We start from the raw sequence: 12,830 nt of genomic DNA, 5'->3' as shown, positions 1-12,830 counted from the left end.
CATTTTCATTTCTGATTGAATATGCTTAAATCTTTCCCTCACGCTTTGTAAGATATTCTCTTTACTTTTTTTTCGAGGATTTCTATATAATTTCTTAGTCATTCTACAATTCTGTGCCCAAGATCATGAAAAATGGCCATAACTGGCATACTTTTTTTTTAAAAAAAAGTACATTCTCATGAAATTCGTACAGAGTATTGTATTGTCAAAATTTAGATTTTGACCAATATTAGTTAATCCTCCTCATATTGTCATAGGTACACTAGCAAATACACAATTATATCAAAATCACAACAAGCTCAGGGAACATATAAAATGAGATTATAGACTACTAGTATCCAATCTATTGCATGTTGGTGCTGGTGGAAACTTAGAAATCCATTCAGCCTCTTCATATTATATATAAAGAAACTGAGATACAAAGAAGCAAAGTGACTTGTCTAAGGTAACATAGCTCATTATTAATAAAGCCAGACTATTTTTCCCCTTATCACCTACCTGTATGCATGACATGAGAGCTGGATAGAGTTCAAACTAAATTTCAAAATGGCATTGGTAAATGCGTTCCTGATACATGACTGTTGTAGAAGCATTTACCTCTGTACAAAGCAGTGATTCTGATTCATATCTCAAAGTACTTTGGGCACAGTTGTTACTGAACAGTGCAACTATTTGGAGTTAATTAAAAACATGCCCTGTTGCATCCTCTCCTACAGACTTTTGAACAAAGAAAATACACCTTTAACACTGCCTGTGAAAGTAGAGGTCATGATAAGGAGGTGTTTATACAGGCACAGAGCCAGAATGGACTATTCGTTTTCAATTTTTGATCACCAAGAGAAAACATTTCTTTTAACTTAAAAAGCTTAGAAAATCACTGTTCTCTTCCTTCATATGTAGGCTTAAAATACCATTTCTACATCCCCTAATGGTGTGTTTGTGCATGTGTATGTTTATTCATGGGTAATCAACGCCTATATTTCTGAAATTGTTCATGTTTTCAAGTAAAGGTTTATATAGATACATTTACATATTCAGATGAACCTTGTAAATAATAACTACAAACCTTCACACCTGCACGAGGGGCTGATGACAAGATGCTTTCCCTTAAAGAACCACTTTCAAAATTTCCATAAGAAGAACCCAAAAATAGATCATAATGAATTCTTCTGTCACAGATTCTCCTAGGACAAAGTGGCACATTTTTAGAAGTGGGCTGCCAAGAAATGAATCTGGCAGAGGGAGGGGTGAGTGGAAGAAATCTAGAAAGAAGTGAGTTTAAACACTTTGCTTTTGCTCACTTGCCTGGATTTAAGCTGCAGCTGCTGTACTTAGTGTACAGTACTGAAGGAGCTGGGTTAGATATTTGCAAGTCCAGATTGGAGGGCTACGAGCCTGCACATCTAGCAGCTGGAGTGTGTTGTGGTAGCTGCTTTCCTGTGCTAAGCTGATTTACTTGTTTAAGGTCTGACCTCATCATCCTGTCAGTATGGGTTCCCACCTACACTGTTAGCTGCAGCTTTCTGCTTTAGCTAGAAGGCTAGAAGTATGCACAGTGTACCATAGGCAGCGGGGGAGGGGAGAGAAAGCAAGAAAGACTGCTCTCTCTGCATTTGTGCTTTTGTTAGTTCTACAGAAGAGGCAGAGTAACAAAAGATAACAAAGGCTCCGTTTCCTTTCTATGAGAGAAGGCTTTTGTCTTTCCTCCTGCAAGAATGTCAGTGTCCCGCAAGAAAGAGTTTGATGTGAAACAGATCCTCAGGCTACGTTGGAGGTGGTTTAGTCATCCTTCTCAAGGTTCGCCCAACACTGGAAGCTGCCTTCAGCAGGAAGGATATGAGCATAGAGGGACCCCAGTTCAGGGCAGGTTGAAGAGCCACTCTCGGGACAGAAACGGATTAAAGAGAAGCAACAGTCCTGTCCACCACAATATACTGGCACCAGTGCCAGGACCGGCCCCTGCTCATCAAAGAGCCCTTCAGAATTGGCACCTACAAAACCTGACAGAACATCTTCAAGCAAATGAAGATACTCCTAAAGCAGTTCCAGAAAGGAATTTGTTCAAAGAAGCTTCTGAGAAACACTCACAAGATTTGGAGATGATGGCTGACAACAAAACAGAAAATTCTACAGCAAGGTAGGAGTTTTTGGTCGCATAATTGAAAGCTACAGCCTAGGTTAACTTGTTTAGTGCTTAGAGAGTGTTATAATAATCTCTGAATTTGTATGCAGCCAATCAGGGTCTCCAAGAAACCCCGTCTCCTAAATTTACAAAGAAAAATAGTAATAATACATATATTTTGATAGTTAATAGGAATTTATTTTTAGGGTTGTGAGTTTACTTCTGTAAAACTCCCCTTCCATTAAAATTCTGTTTCACTTCTAAGAGATGTTTATTATACTTACGTTCTGCAGATATCCTCTGTGACTTATAGTTGCACAAATATAGTTGTGATTGTTGTTATGCAAATAGTTGTGATTCTTTGTGCCAGTGTAATGAATCACACAATACTCTTTCTGACTTAGTTAGGCCAACTTTGACAAAATAAAAGCTCTGAGTGCTCAGCACATGCTTATCTGTTCCTTTGTACATAGTTGCTATATTGACTCTTGAAACTGTTGTTTCTATGTTAGACTATGGAACACCTTCTTTTGGCATCTGAGGTTCATTACAATTTGTGTTACTTTCATAGTTTGCAACCATGAAAACGAGTAATAAGATGCTGCCTACAGCAGTGAGATCTTAAAGTAGGAAATGGAACACGTCAGCTAGTTCAGGATATTAAAATGCAATAAGAAGTGATAGTATAGTGTAGTTTGGGTTAATTCGTAAAACATTTGATTTTATCTTTATTTTTATGTCCATAAGTGTGGTTTGAGTGGAAGAACATTATGTTCCGTTCTCTAATATTGTCTAATATATCTTAACCTAGTGAATCTTTACTTGTTTTTTTCTTTTCCACTATATGAAATTTTTATTTTCCCCATGTGTTTTAGACACAATTGATGGTCTTAGTAATGTAATTAAATTGTAGAAGTGCTACAGAAAAAGAAGTATTTTTGATTTGTTTTAAATCATCTAAAAGTTCAACATAAAGCTATGCTAATTTATTTGGAAATCTGGATATTTGGCATACTATGTCTCTAAATAAGGATAGAGGAAAAGGACTGGCAAATTTGCTTCTTGATGTAAGTTCTCACAATTCATCTGCCTGACAGTGTCTTGCTTCCATAAATTCAAAACAATATCAGAAGAAAAATCAGCATAACAACATTATGGCAAAAGACAAGTCTGTGTGAAATGATTTCTTTATAGGAGCTTAGTCTTGTTGAAATGTAAACTTGCAGAAGATTTTGTAAAATAACTTTAAGTATAATATTACATTGCCTATGATATAGGTTTCTCAAGAAATAAAGCTTGTGTTTGTGAATTTTCCTAAATATTTTGTGATTACTTAAGAAAATTCTATATAACTGTTGAGATTGCAAGTTTTATTTGGCCCAGCTAATAGGACTTTCAAAGTAATATAGAGTCCATACTTTTAGATTCAGCAGAATTTCAATTATCTCTCCTTACAATGAACAACAGTTTTAAAAACTGCTGAATTTTGACGTTAATAAATTAATTTAAGTCTGTTGTACAGAAGTTTAAATTTCCCACTGTGACTTCCTAATAAAATTATTTAAGGATCTATGAATTGATTTTCCAGCATGGGAATATTTACAATAAATTAAATACTAGAAAAAAATGCTGGATAAAATGTCAAATGTAATGAGTCACCAAGTGACATTTTTAAAACATATATTTCTGTTTTGATTTTATCTCTGACATTTTTTATGTTGTAAAGAAATTTTCTGTTAATTATCCTAGGGTTTCAGTGGAAAGTTAATATTTTCTAAAAGTAAATGCGTGAAGTGTTTTTATAGATGTGCCAAGGATATCTGAAGCATAAGGGAATGGGCAAATTGAGGACCTTATTAATTCGAGTATGATGGTTTATTATGGTCTCTTTCATTACCCATTCTGAATCTCCATGCCTTTTCCAGAAGAGTGTGAGAAGGAGCTTTCTGATGTCTTGCTTCTCTAATGCTAGGAAAGTGTCCTGACAAATTGGCAGCAGCCTGCCATCACCTCAATATAACTGTTGTTGTTTAAAAAGAAAAGAAAACAGTAGTTAGAGTGGAGAGTTATCACACTAGTACAAATGGGCTCTGATACCGGGGTCAAAGCAATTCCACTTTCTACAAATATTAAAAGGAATGAATAGAAAGTGGACTAAATTCCAAACATGCGTTAAAACAGAGTCACCCACCATTAGTCCTCCAAAAGATATTAATGCCAGTATATTAAAGTTATATTAATATGTTGGCTTGGGGATTTAAAAATCCAATTGTTTGGGCCGGCCCGGTGGCGCACTGGATAGTGCGCCGCTTGGGAAGCGCGGCGGCGCTCCCGCCCAAGGGTTCGGATCCCACATACAGACCGGTTCCCGCTCACTGGCTGAGCGAGGCGCGGGAGCAACACCGAGGGTTGCGATCCCGTTGCCGGTCCCGGTCCAGTACGGGGGCGACACTGAGGGTTGCGATCCGTTGCCGGACACGGAAAAAGACAAAAAAAAAAAAAAATCCAATTGTTTTCCTATGCAATTGAATTATAAGTAGTATGTAGTGCATTTAGGAACAGCTCTACATCACGGTCCCATGCTGTGAGTATGCACATGCCAGTATGACTGTCTTCAGGGACCTGGGCTCAATTATCATTTTCTTTTTGTCTTATTGATCTACTAACTGTATCTTTGCTTCCCTATAACCACCTTGCTCAAGTGTCCTTTCCCTTTCTTTATTTTAACCATAGCACTTCAACAAAAAGAATACATATTTTAACAATATATTATGGCCACGCTTTCTATATGACAAAATATTTAGTTACGGAATATATGTGTGTGTATTTATATGCAATTGATCGTAAATAAGTGATTGCATAAGTACACAGGTGGATGTCACAGTGTTTATGCAACATTATGCTAAATTGCATTTGCTAAAACACATGCACTTATCTCCTCATTGTGTTTGAAGACACTGAATAAAATGCAGATGACCCGTGTAAGGGCCCAGAACATGCCCCAGTTCAAAATTGGAGGTTTACAAATCTCTTTTGTTTTAAGGAATTGTCAGGACTGGGAATCATGCTCACATCCTACTTGCTTTAGATTTTTGCATAACCTACCAACTGTACTGATATGTGACTTTGTATATATTTGTCAATGTTGCACTGTTAGACAGGACTCAAAATTTCCTCTCCTCTTGAGCATTTTCCAATTTTCAAATAAGGTTTGCCTAGAAAAAGAGCAAGTGTCACTGTATATGTTGATATCTCAAAGAAAAGAAGATTGGACGGATAAGACTTAGAATTCATCAATAATTCATTCCATAAATATTGAGCATCCATTGTGTGCCAGGCACTCTTTTAAGTGTTAGGGATAAAATGGGATCAAAACAGAAAGCTGTCTTCATGGAATACACATTATAATGGGGAAAGAGAGGCAAAATAATAATAATAATATTTAAGTAGTTGTGCATAGTATGAAGAAAAATTAATTAGAGGGAAGAGAGTGAGGGAGAAGTGGTGCTCTTTCAGTTAGGAAAAGCTTTTCTGATGAGTTGAGCAGAGATTTAAATGAAGTGAAGGAAGAAGCCAGTATGTCTGACTCAAGAATTTGAAGTGACAGTTACTTCTCATGTGCCACAAAGGAGTCCTTAACTACCATACATCTTTTTCTACAGAAATCAATGCCACATGTCACCACACAGTCCATTGATTAATGTCCAAAACATCCTTTCACTTAACTGATGAACTCAAAGTATTCCCTGCCCTGCTGTTCATTATAGTGATTTTATGATCACATGCTTGGCCCATGGCTACAGAGGTGACTTTCCAGCCATCCTGTAATCATAGTGTCATTTTGTCCTTTGGAAATCTGGCTATTTAGCCAGCAGACCGTGTGCCTCATTAACAGAGGCCTATGCCCTTTGTGAAAACAGACATGATAATGTATTCGCTTTCTTAACAAAATTATTCAGATAGGGCAGAATGTATTACGGATCTTCATTCTCAACACAAACTCATCTGTAATATGGAATCTGCTTGAGAAATATTTATGTCTAAGGGAAATCCTTAATCTAAAGCAGTGAAACTTATTGTAAGATTCTCTCCCATGAAATATAAAATGAGCTATGAGGGTATTTGCAGGGAGCACTTTCCAAGAAGAACAGCAATTTCAAGTGCCGTGAAATGGGACTGTGCTTGATATCTTCAAACACAAGGAGGTCTATGCATCTGGAGTAGAGTGCTCAACAGAGACAATGGTAGGAGACGACTTTGAAAAAAATAGTAATACAATACTGAAAATAAAAAGTACCTTTCACAAACACTTAATTTGTGCCAGGCACAAAGCACTTTACATATATTTTTTCATACTCCCAAGGAAAATCTTTGAATGTGACGATGGTATTCACATCTACAATTGGTATTTCTCCAAGTATTATTTTGTTGGATATCTGTTGTCATTGTTACTTATCTTCTTACAAGGCAAAAATAGTGTGGTTTTCTAAAGTTCAGAGGTAGTCCTGCTTTTCTTAACTTTATACTGCATTATTTAATATAGACTGCTATTTCAAAGGAAAAAATAAGGAACAAACTATAATTTTATTGTTGTTTATAGAAATGTTAAGGTTAAATCTTTGCCTATGGTTTAAAACATGCCATGTGAAGTTACATAAGTTATTCAATTGCTTTACTAAATTTAGAACATTTAAAAATAATTTAAATATAGTGCAATGATTTCTAACCTTTATAGAGATGGAACCTCTGTTGGTTGATTTTTTTATTGAAACATAATTGATTATACATATCTGTGTGGTACAGAGTTGAATATCAGTATCTGTGTACAATATGTGATGATCAAATCAGGATAATTAGTATATTCATCACTACAAATGCTTGTTACTCATAGCCTCATTTCTGAGAGTGAGTCAGCATGATCCTTATGTCTCATTCCTTATAGTGTGTTATTGCATATGCTTTTTAGTTAAAACTAGTTAAAATATATTTAACATTCGAAAAATTTGAGATTCCTTTTCAAATCTGTGATCTGGTGATACTTTAGAGTCACATTCCTTTAAATATTATACCTACAGTTTTATTTCTGATATTTGAAAGGCAAGTATCATTTTATGTCTGCATTTGGAAATAAAATGAAGGACTCAAAATGTATTGTACTATTTGATATGTGACTTCATGGGCAACATATTAATTATGTTGACATGTTGCAAATTGCACAGATGTTCAGTCACTTAGCACTTTAGTTTGAAGTTTATTTCTTAAATTTTCATGTTTTCTTCTTGACTCTTATAAAATATCTGCCCCTTACTGCTAATCTTGTTGCTATATTTCCTATGACTTTATAAGTGAAAATAGTTGGAATGTTTTATACATATATATATATACACACATATGTATATTTATATGTATAATATAAGCATATCTGTGTGAATTTCTTATATTTAAAGGAAACAGTAAACTGAAATTAAGGGGGAAGACTGGGGAACACTCAATCCTCAATAAAGAAACTTAAGTCAAAACATAATATTCTGCAAGATGAACCTGGAACATCTTGCAGAGTCAGAAAATAAGAAATTCTTTTAAAAAAAAAAGTAATGATGATGGACATATGTCAAAGGGATACAGAAACCAACTGAAAGAACTCCCAGTGGCCAAAACTGGAAGAATTTGAACAACAAAATAGAGAGTATTGAATCATAAACCAAAGTACAAAATAAATATCCACGAGTCCATACTGATATAAATAAATAATTACATAATTAAATGACAGAGAAAATACAAATATTTCATGCAGAATAATTCTGAATGGTTTATATGGATACTCTGCCCTCAAGAAGGTGGAGCAGAAGGTGGGCCTGTAAGTGTTGGCTGCACATAATGACTTCTTTCCAAAGAGTGAGTATGATATGGAAGAGGGTCAGGAAAGTGTACATTTACATTGACAGTGGAGAATCCTGACAAACATTGCATTAGGCAAGTAATCAAGATTAACCTCAAAAGTGTTCAGTCATGTCAACAGTATGTACACTTGGTATGATGTAATTAGAATGACATTTTAGTTCTGTCTTCTTCCTCCTCAAAACCCATCACCCCAATCTTTTTTTTTTTTTTTTTTTCTAAAAGGAAATTTTATTTAATGTAAGTGTGTACATTAATAAAAAGAAAAGATCTCAAATCTACAATCACCTTTGTACTTTAAGAAACTAGAAAATGAAGAGCAAACTAAGTAGAGACCTAGCAAATGAAGTAAAAAATAAAAATTAGAGCATAGATAAAAGAAAGAGAAAGTAGAAAAATAATCAAGAAAACATTAATAAAAAGAAAAGATCTCAAATCTACAATCACCTTTGTACTTTAAGAAACTAGAAAATGAAGAGCAAACTAAGTAGAGACCTAGCAAATGAAGTAAAAAATAAAAATTAGAGCATAGATAAAAGAAAGAGAAAGTAGAAAAATAATCAAGAAAATCAATGAAACCAAAAGTTGGCACTTTGATGAGATCCACAAAATTGACAAACCTTTACCTAGATGGACTAAGAAAAAAGAGATAACACTCAAATAATTAAAATCAGAAATGAAAGAGGGGTCATTACAATCAAATTTACAGAAATAAAAAGAGTTATAAGAGAATGCTATGAGTAATTGTTGGTCAACAGATTAGATCATCTAGATGAAGTGAATCAATTCCTAGAAACATACCACCTACCAAGACTGAATTATGAAAGAAAAAAAAACAGTTTGAATAGAACTATAGCTAGTAAGATGAGTAGCATTTTTCGGATTCCTGATTCAGAACTCCCGTGAGAATTTTTTGCAGGGCTGGTCTTGTGGAAGTGAACTCCTACAGTTCCTGTTTGTCTGGAAAATACACTATGTCTCCCTCATTCCTGAAGGATAGTCTTGCAAATAACTTCTTAAGAAAGGGTGATGAAGTGAGAAAATTTAAATCAAATAGTTTTCAGTCATCTGATGTTTTAGGATCGAACATGTATTACTGAAATATTAAACAAACAGCATTACATAATAGTTTACTCTGGAAACACCATAAAATATGTATTTCCTAAATCAATATATAAATATAATATTTATATATCACTATCATTTGTAATGGAAAAGAGAATTACCCATGATCATGTTTATTGAAACTTTTAGAAATTAATCTATAGCGCTTTATTACTCCTGGTTAACTTTTCTTAGACTTTCGCTATTAGTCACAATAACTTATCCCTTACATGCTTTCAAATATTACACTACAAAATGTACCTCTTGCACTCCTCATCCCTTGTCTATTGTTACTGCTTCCTTAGTAGCCATATTAAACACCTTGCAATTTTTTTAGCAGGTCTTTAATGCAGGCAATTGGTTTTTGGTCATGCCACGGCGAGCTTACTAGATGGAAGCTGTCTGTTAAATCTCTTGTCTAACTTTTCCCCATAAAACTAAACTGCTGTCAGCACATTGAGATATACGTGTTCTTTTCTGGTTAATGTTGATTACAGAATGTGTAACAACCCTAATAAACAACTTCATAAGTAACAGACTGTCACAACTATCTAATTTAAGCAACACAACTATCTAATTTATTCTGAAGTCTGTTGCAACACTCAACAAGCCAGTTGGTTAACTAAGACACTGGTATTCTTTTACTTTTACCTTCATTCAGTGTCATTCTTTTATTTTTACCTTCATTCAAGGAGTGTTTATTGAGCCTCTATTTATGTTCATTATGCTTTCATAGGTACTCAAAAAGAATGAAAAGGTAAATAATACATGCCGATTCCCACTAGAGACTTACAATATTGCTGGAGAGATAAAGTGTATTCACTTGGAAGGTTTCATGGCCATAAAAAGAAGTACATTATAAGAACAATTTAAATTGCTTAATCATTGAGCCCTATAGGCATTTAAAGGCAAGAAAGAATCCTTCTGGCCAAAGCAACCTTGGAATGCTTCATCAAGATGATGTGATTTAAGATGAATCTTGAGGAATGGGTAGCATTTTGATACAGATATGGGGAAGATTTAATTCTAGGTAGAAGGAAAAATACGGAGCACAAAAAGGGAATGAAGCAGGGAAGTTTAAGGTGTGATCAAATGGCAGATTTCAGTTTGGTTGAAGTGAATGATATATGTTGGAAAATAGTAAAAAATGAGGCTGGAAAGGAAAGTCAGAGATAGATTATGAAGGGTCTTAAAATACAGGATAGGAACACTGTCTGGACTTTATCTTAGAGGTCAGGATTAATTAATCTCCAGGAAATATCTGAACTATTTTCTGTACGTGAATACTTTTAGAAGAGGTTCCATTCACTTTCCTCAGGTTCTCAAAAAGTTCTATTTTACAAGAAGATATAAGAGATACTATTGTAGACAATCAAGAATCCATAAAAGCTTTGAAACTGTCAAATGAAATAATGAAAATAATGCAAAATTTGTTATTGAATTACCTGAGCAACAGATAGAAATAACCTGTAATTTTTAGTTGAGATTTTCGCAAGAACGGTTTCCTAGGTAGTCAGAAGCATCTCACTTATCTTTGGGCTAATTGTCATCTTGACTCATGTTACTTAATCTACCAAAAAAGATTCCAAGCTCTTGAAAACTTTCTTAAAAATATGCTTTTAAATCATAGACCAATAGCTGTTCATATTGTAAAATAATAAAATAAAGTAAAAGTAATGAATGGTGGAAAAGAAAGCATGTTAATAGGCATAGTAATTTAGGAAAACAAAAAAATGTGGCAAGTGAAAAACCTAGAAAATACAGGACGTGAAATGTGGAATGTCCATTTAGGATGTTTAGATGTAAAAAGTATGATATATTTTATCAATGTCAAGTTGGATGGGATTCCAGGACTCCGGACAGTTCACTAAGACATTTGAGTAAGTGATGTTTTAGAATTCTCATAATCTATTATCATATTTCCAATTTACTGTAATAAGATAGATATTTGCATTATCTAGCTATTAGCAAACCATTTGCATTTTCAAGATTCCATAAAAATGGTATATTAATTACATTAACAAAGGAAAAGACAGTTTTAGTATACTTATATTGAGTACAATTAATATTGTACTGAAGAATATAGTACCGTAACTAGAATAGAAAAGCACTTCTTCTGAATTGGTCATGAGAACTATCAGAGAAACTGCTGGTAAGACAATGAAGGAGTTAATTCCCTCTAGAGAAGGATTGTCCAACTATAAAGCCTCCAGATCAGTACAATTTAAATATCTTAATTCTAAGGTACTTCCTTTTCCAGATTAATTAGGCAACTAGGATACTATGTTAGAAATTTCAGCAAGAATTAGCAAAGAATTATCACAATAGCCAGTCCAGTGTAATAAAACCCATCTCCTTAAAACAAGAATGAAACTTAGACTTTAAAACTTACTCAAATTTCCCATTGTTCGTATTAAGCCCTTATTATTTTTCCCTCCAAAATGTATTAGTAAAAACCTTTTAAGAGGGAAAGGAACTTAAGAGCTTCTTGTTAAGCCACAACAAATAAATTAACCAAAATCAGGGTATATATATAGTTTAAAGGTTAAGAACATTAAAACCATGTTGTTAAGTAAAGGGAACTTCCATTAGGAGTTACAGTCAGTTCATCTTGTCAAGTCCACAAAACTAGAGTTCAGAATCTTGGATAAAGGTCACACACACACACACACACACACACACACACACACACACACAAAGAATGAAAAGCTAAGCTTAGAAATTCAAGAGGAGTAGAAGAAAGCACTCCTGTTAAATCTCTAAGGCTACAAATGTTGTAACAGAATAAAGTGAGGGAGGCAGATTATTTTCAGAGACACTAGTAATATGAGCTATTCCTGATGCAATTCTCTTCCACGATAGTGCTAAACATAAACAAGACTTTGGACTTCACTATGCCCAAGAATAATCTGGGCAACTTGTTGAAAATGTGGTTACTCAGCATCCACCAACAGAAACTTTGATTTATTGGCTTTGGGGTGGAACATAGGAATTTGAGTTTTTAACAAACTTCATAAGTGATACCTATTCAGGAACCAAATTTTAAAAAGCACATAGTCCACTCATGAAAGCCCAATTTATCAAGATTCCTACAGAATCTTAGCACTTGATATATTGATAAAGGTAAACATAAAAGAAAGAAAACATTAAGGCTTGAATCTGTGATTTACATTGACACTTACAAGTTGACCAGGATAATGTTTAAAAAATATAGAGTCAACTGTATTAATTTAGCCTTACACCCCTCCCATGTGTAATGGACTTTAGTAGGCTCTGTGGAAGAATGACAAAGGAATAACAATATAGAGCCCACCCTTAAAGAATTTATAACCCAATTGGAATGGAAAAATGCACCCCCCCCATACAAGCTTTAAGAGCAATCACAAAGCAACAACTTGGTTTAGATCTCCTGGTGTTTAGTATAGAGGTTATCCAGGATAATTAAAATGGAGGTAGGATTAATGATTCAAGACTTCTTGAAATACAAACCTAGAAATGTTAATCCAAGAATAAAAACAAATTCCAGCTACATGGAAAATTTTTATTTAGTTTTAATTTTCCAAACTCAGAAACAAAATAACAAATGATAGTCTACCATCACTAGGGCTGTTCTCAACTCTCAGGTGAGCAATTTTAAAGGTTGGGTGAGGGCCGGCCCGGTGGCGCACTGCTACAGTGCGCCGCTTGGGAGCGCAGTGGCGCTCCC

The 12,830-nt window shown here is 34.5% G+C and overlaps 1 protein-coding gene across 2 annotated transcripts in view; it reads left to right on the top strand.

Moving 5' to 3' along the window:
• The first annotated feature begins 1,632 nt into the window (after positions 1-1,632).
• KLHL4 (kelch-like family member 4) overlaps positions 1,633-12,830 on the top strand; it is a 119,657-nt gene continuing 108,459 nt past the window's right edge. Inside the window, exon 1 of one of the 2 annotated variants that reach the window (XM_008570208.1) lies at positions 1,633-2,137. In XM_008570208.1, coding sequence (XP_008568430.1) covers positions 1,716-2,137 — 422 coding nt within the window. In that variant the 5' untranslated portion in view covers positions 1,633-1,715. The remainder of the gene's footprint in view (positions 2,138-12,830) is intronic. The other variant, XM_008570207.1, reaches the window with a different exon arrangement.

This window comes from Galeopterus variegatus, unplaced genomic scaffold, assembly GCF_000696425.1.
Source record: "Galeopterus variegatus unplaced genomic scaffold, G_variegatus-3.0.2 Scaffold581, whole genome shotgun sequence".
NCBI lineage: Eukaryota > Metazoa > Chordata > Mammalia > Dermoptera > Cynocephalidae > Galeopterus > Galeopterus variegatus.
Note: the sequence above shows the minus strand (reverse complement) of the source record. Positions and strands in the feature narration are given on the sequence as shown.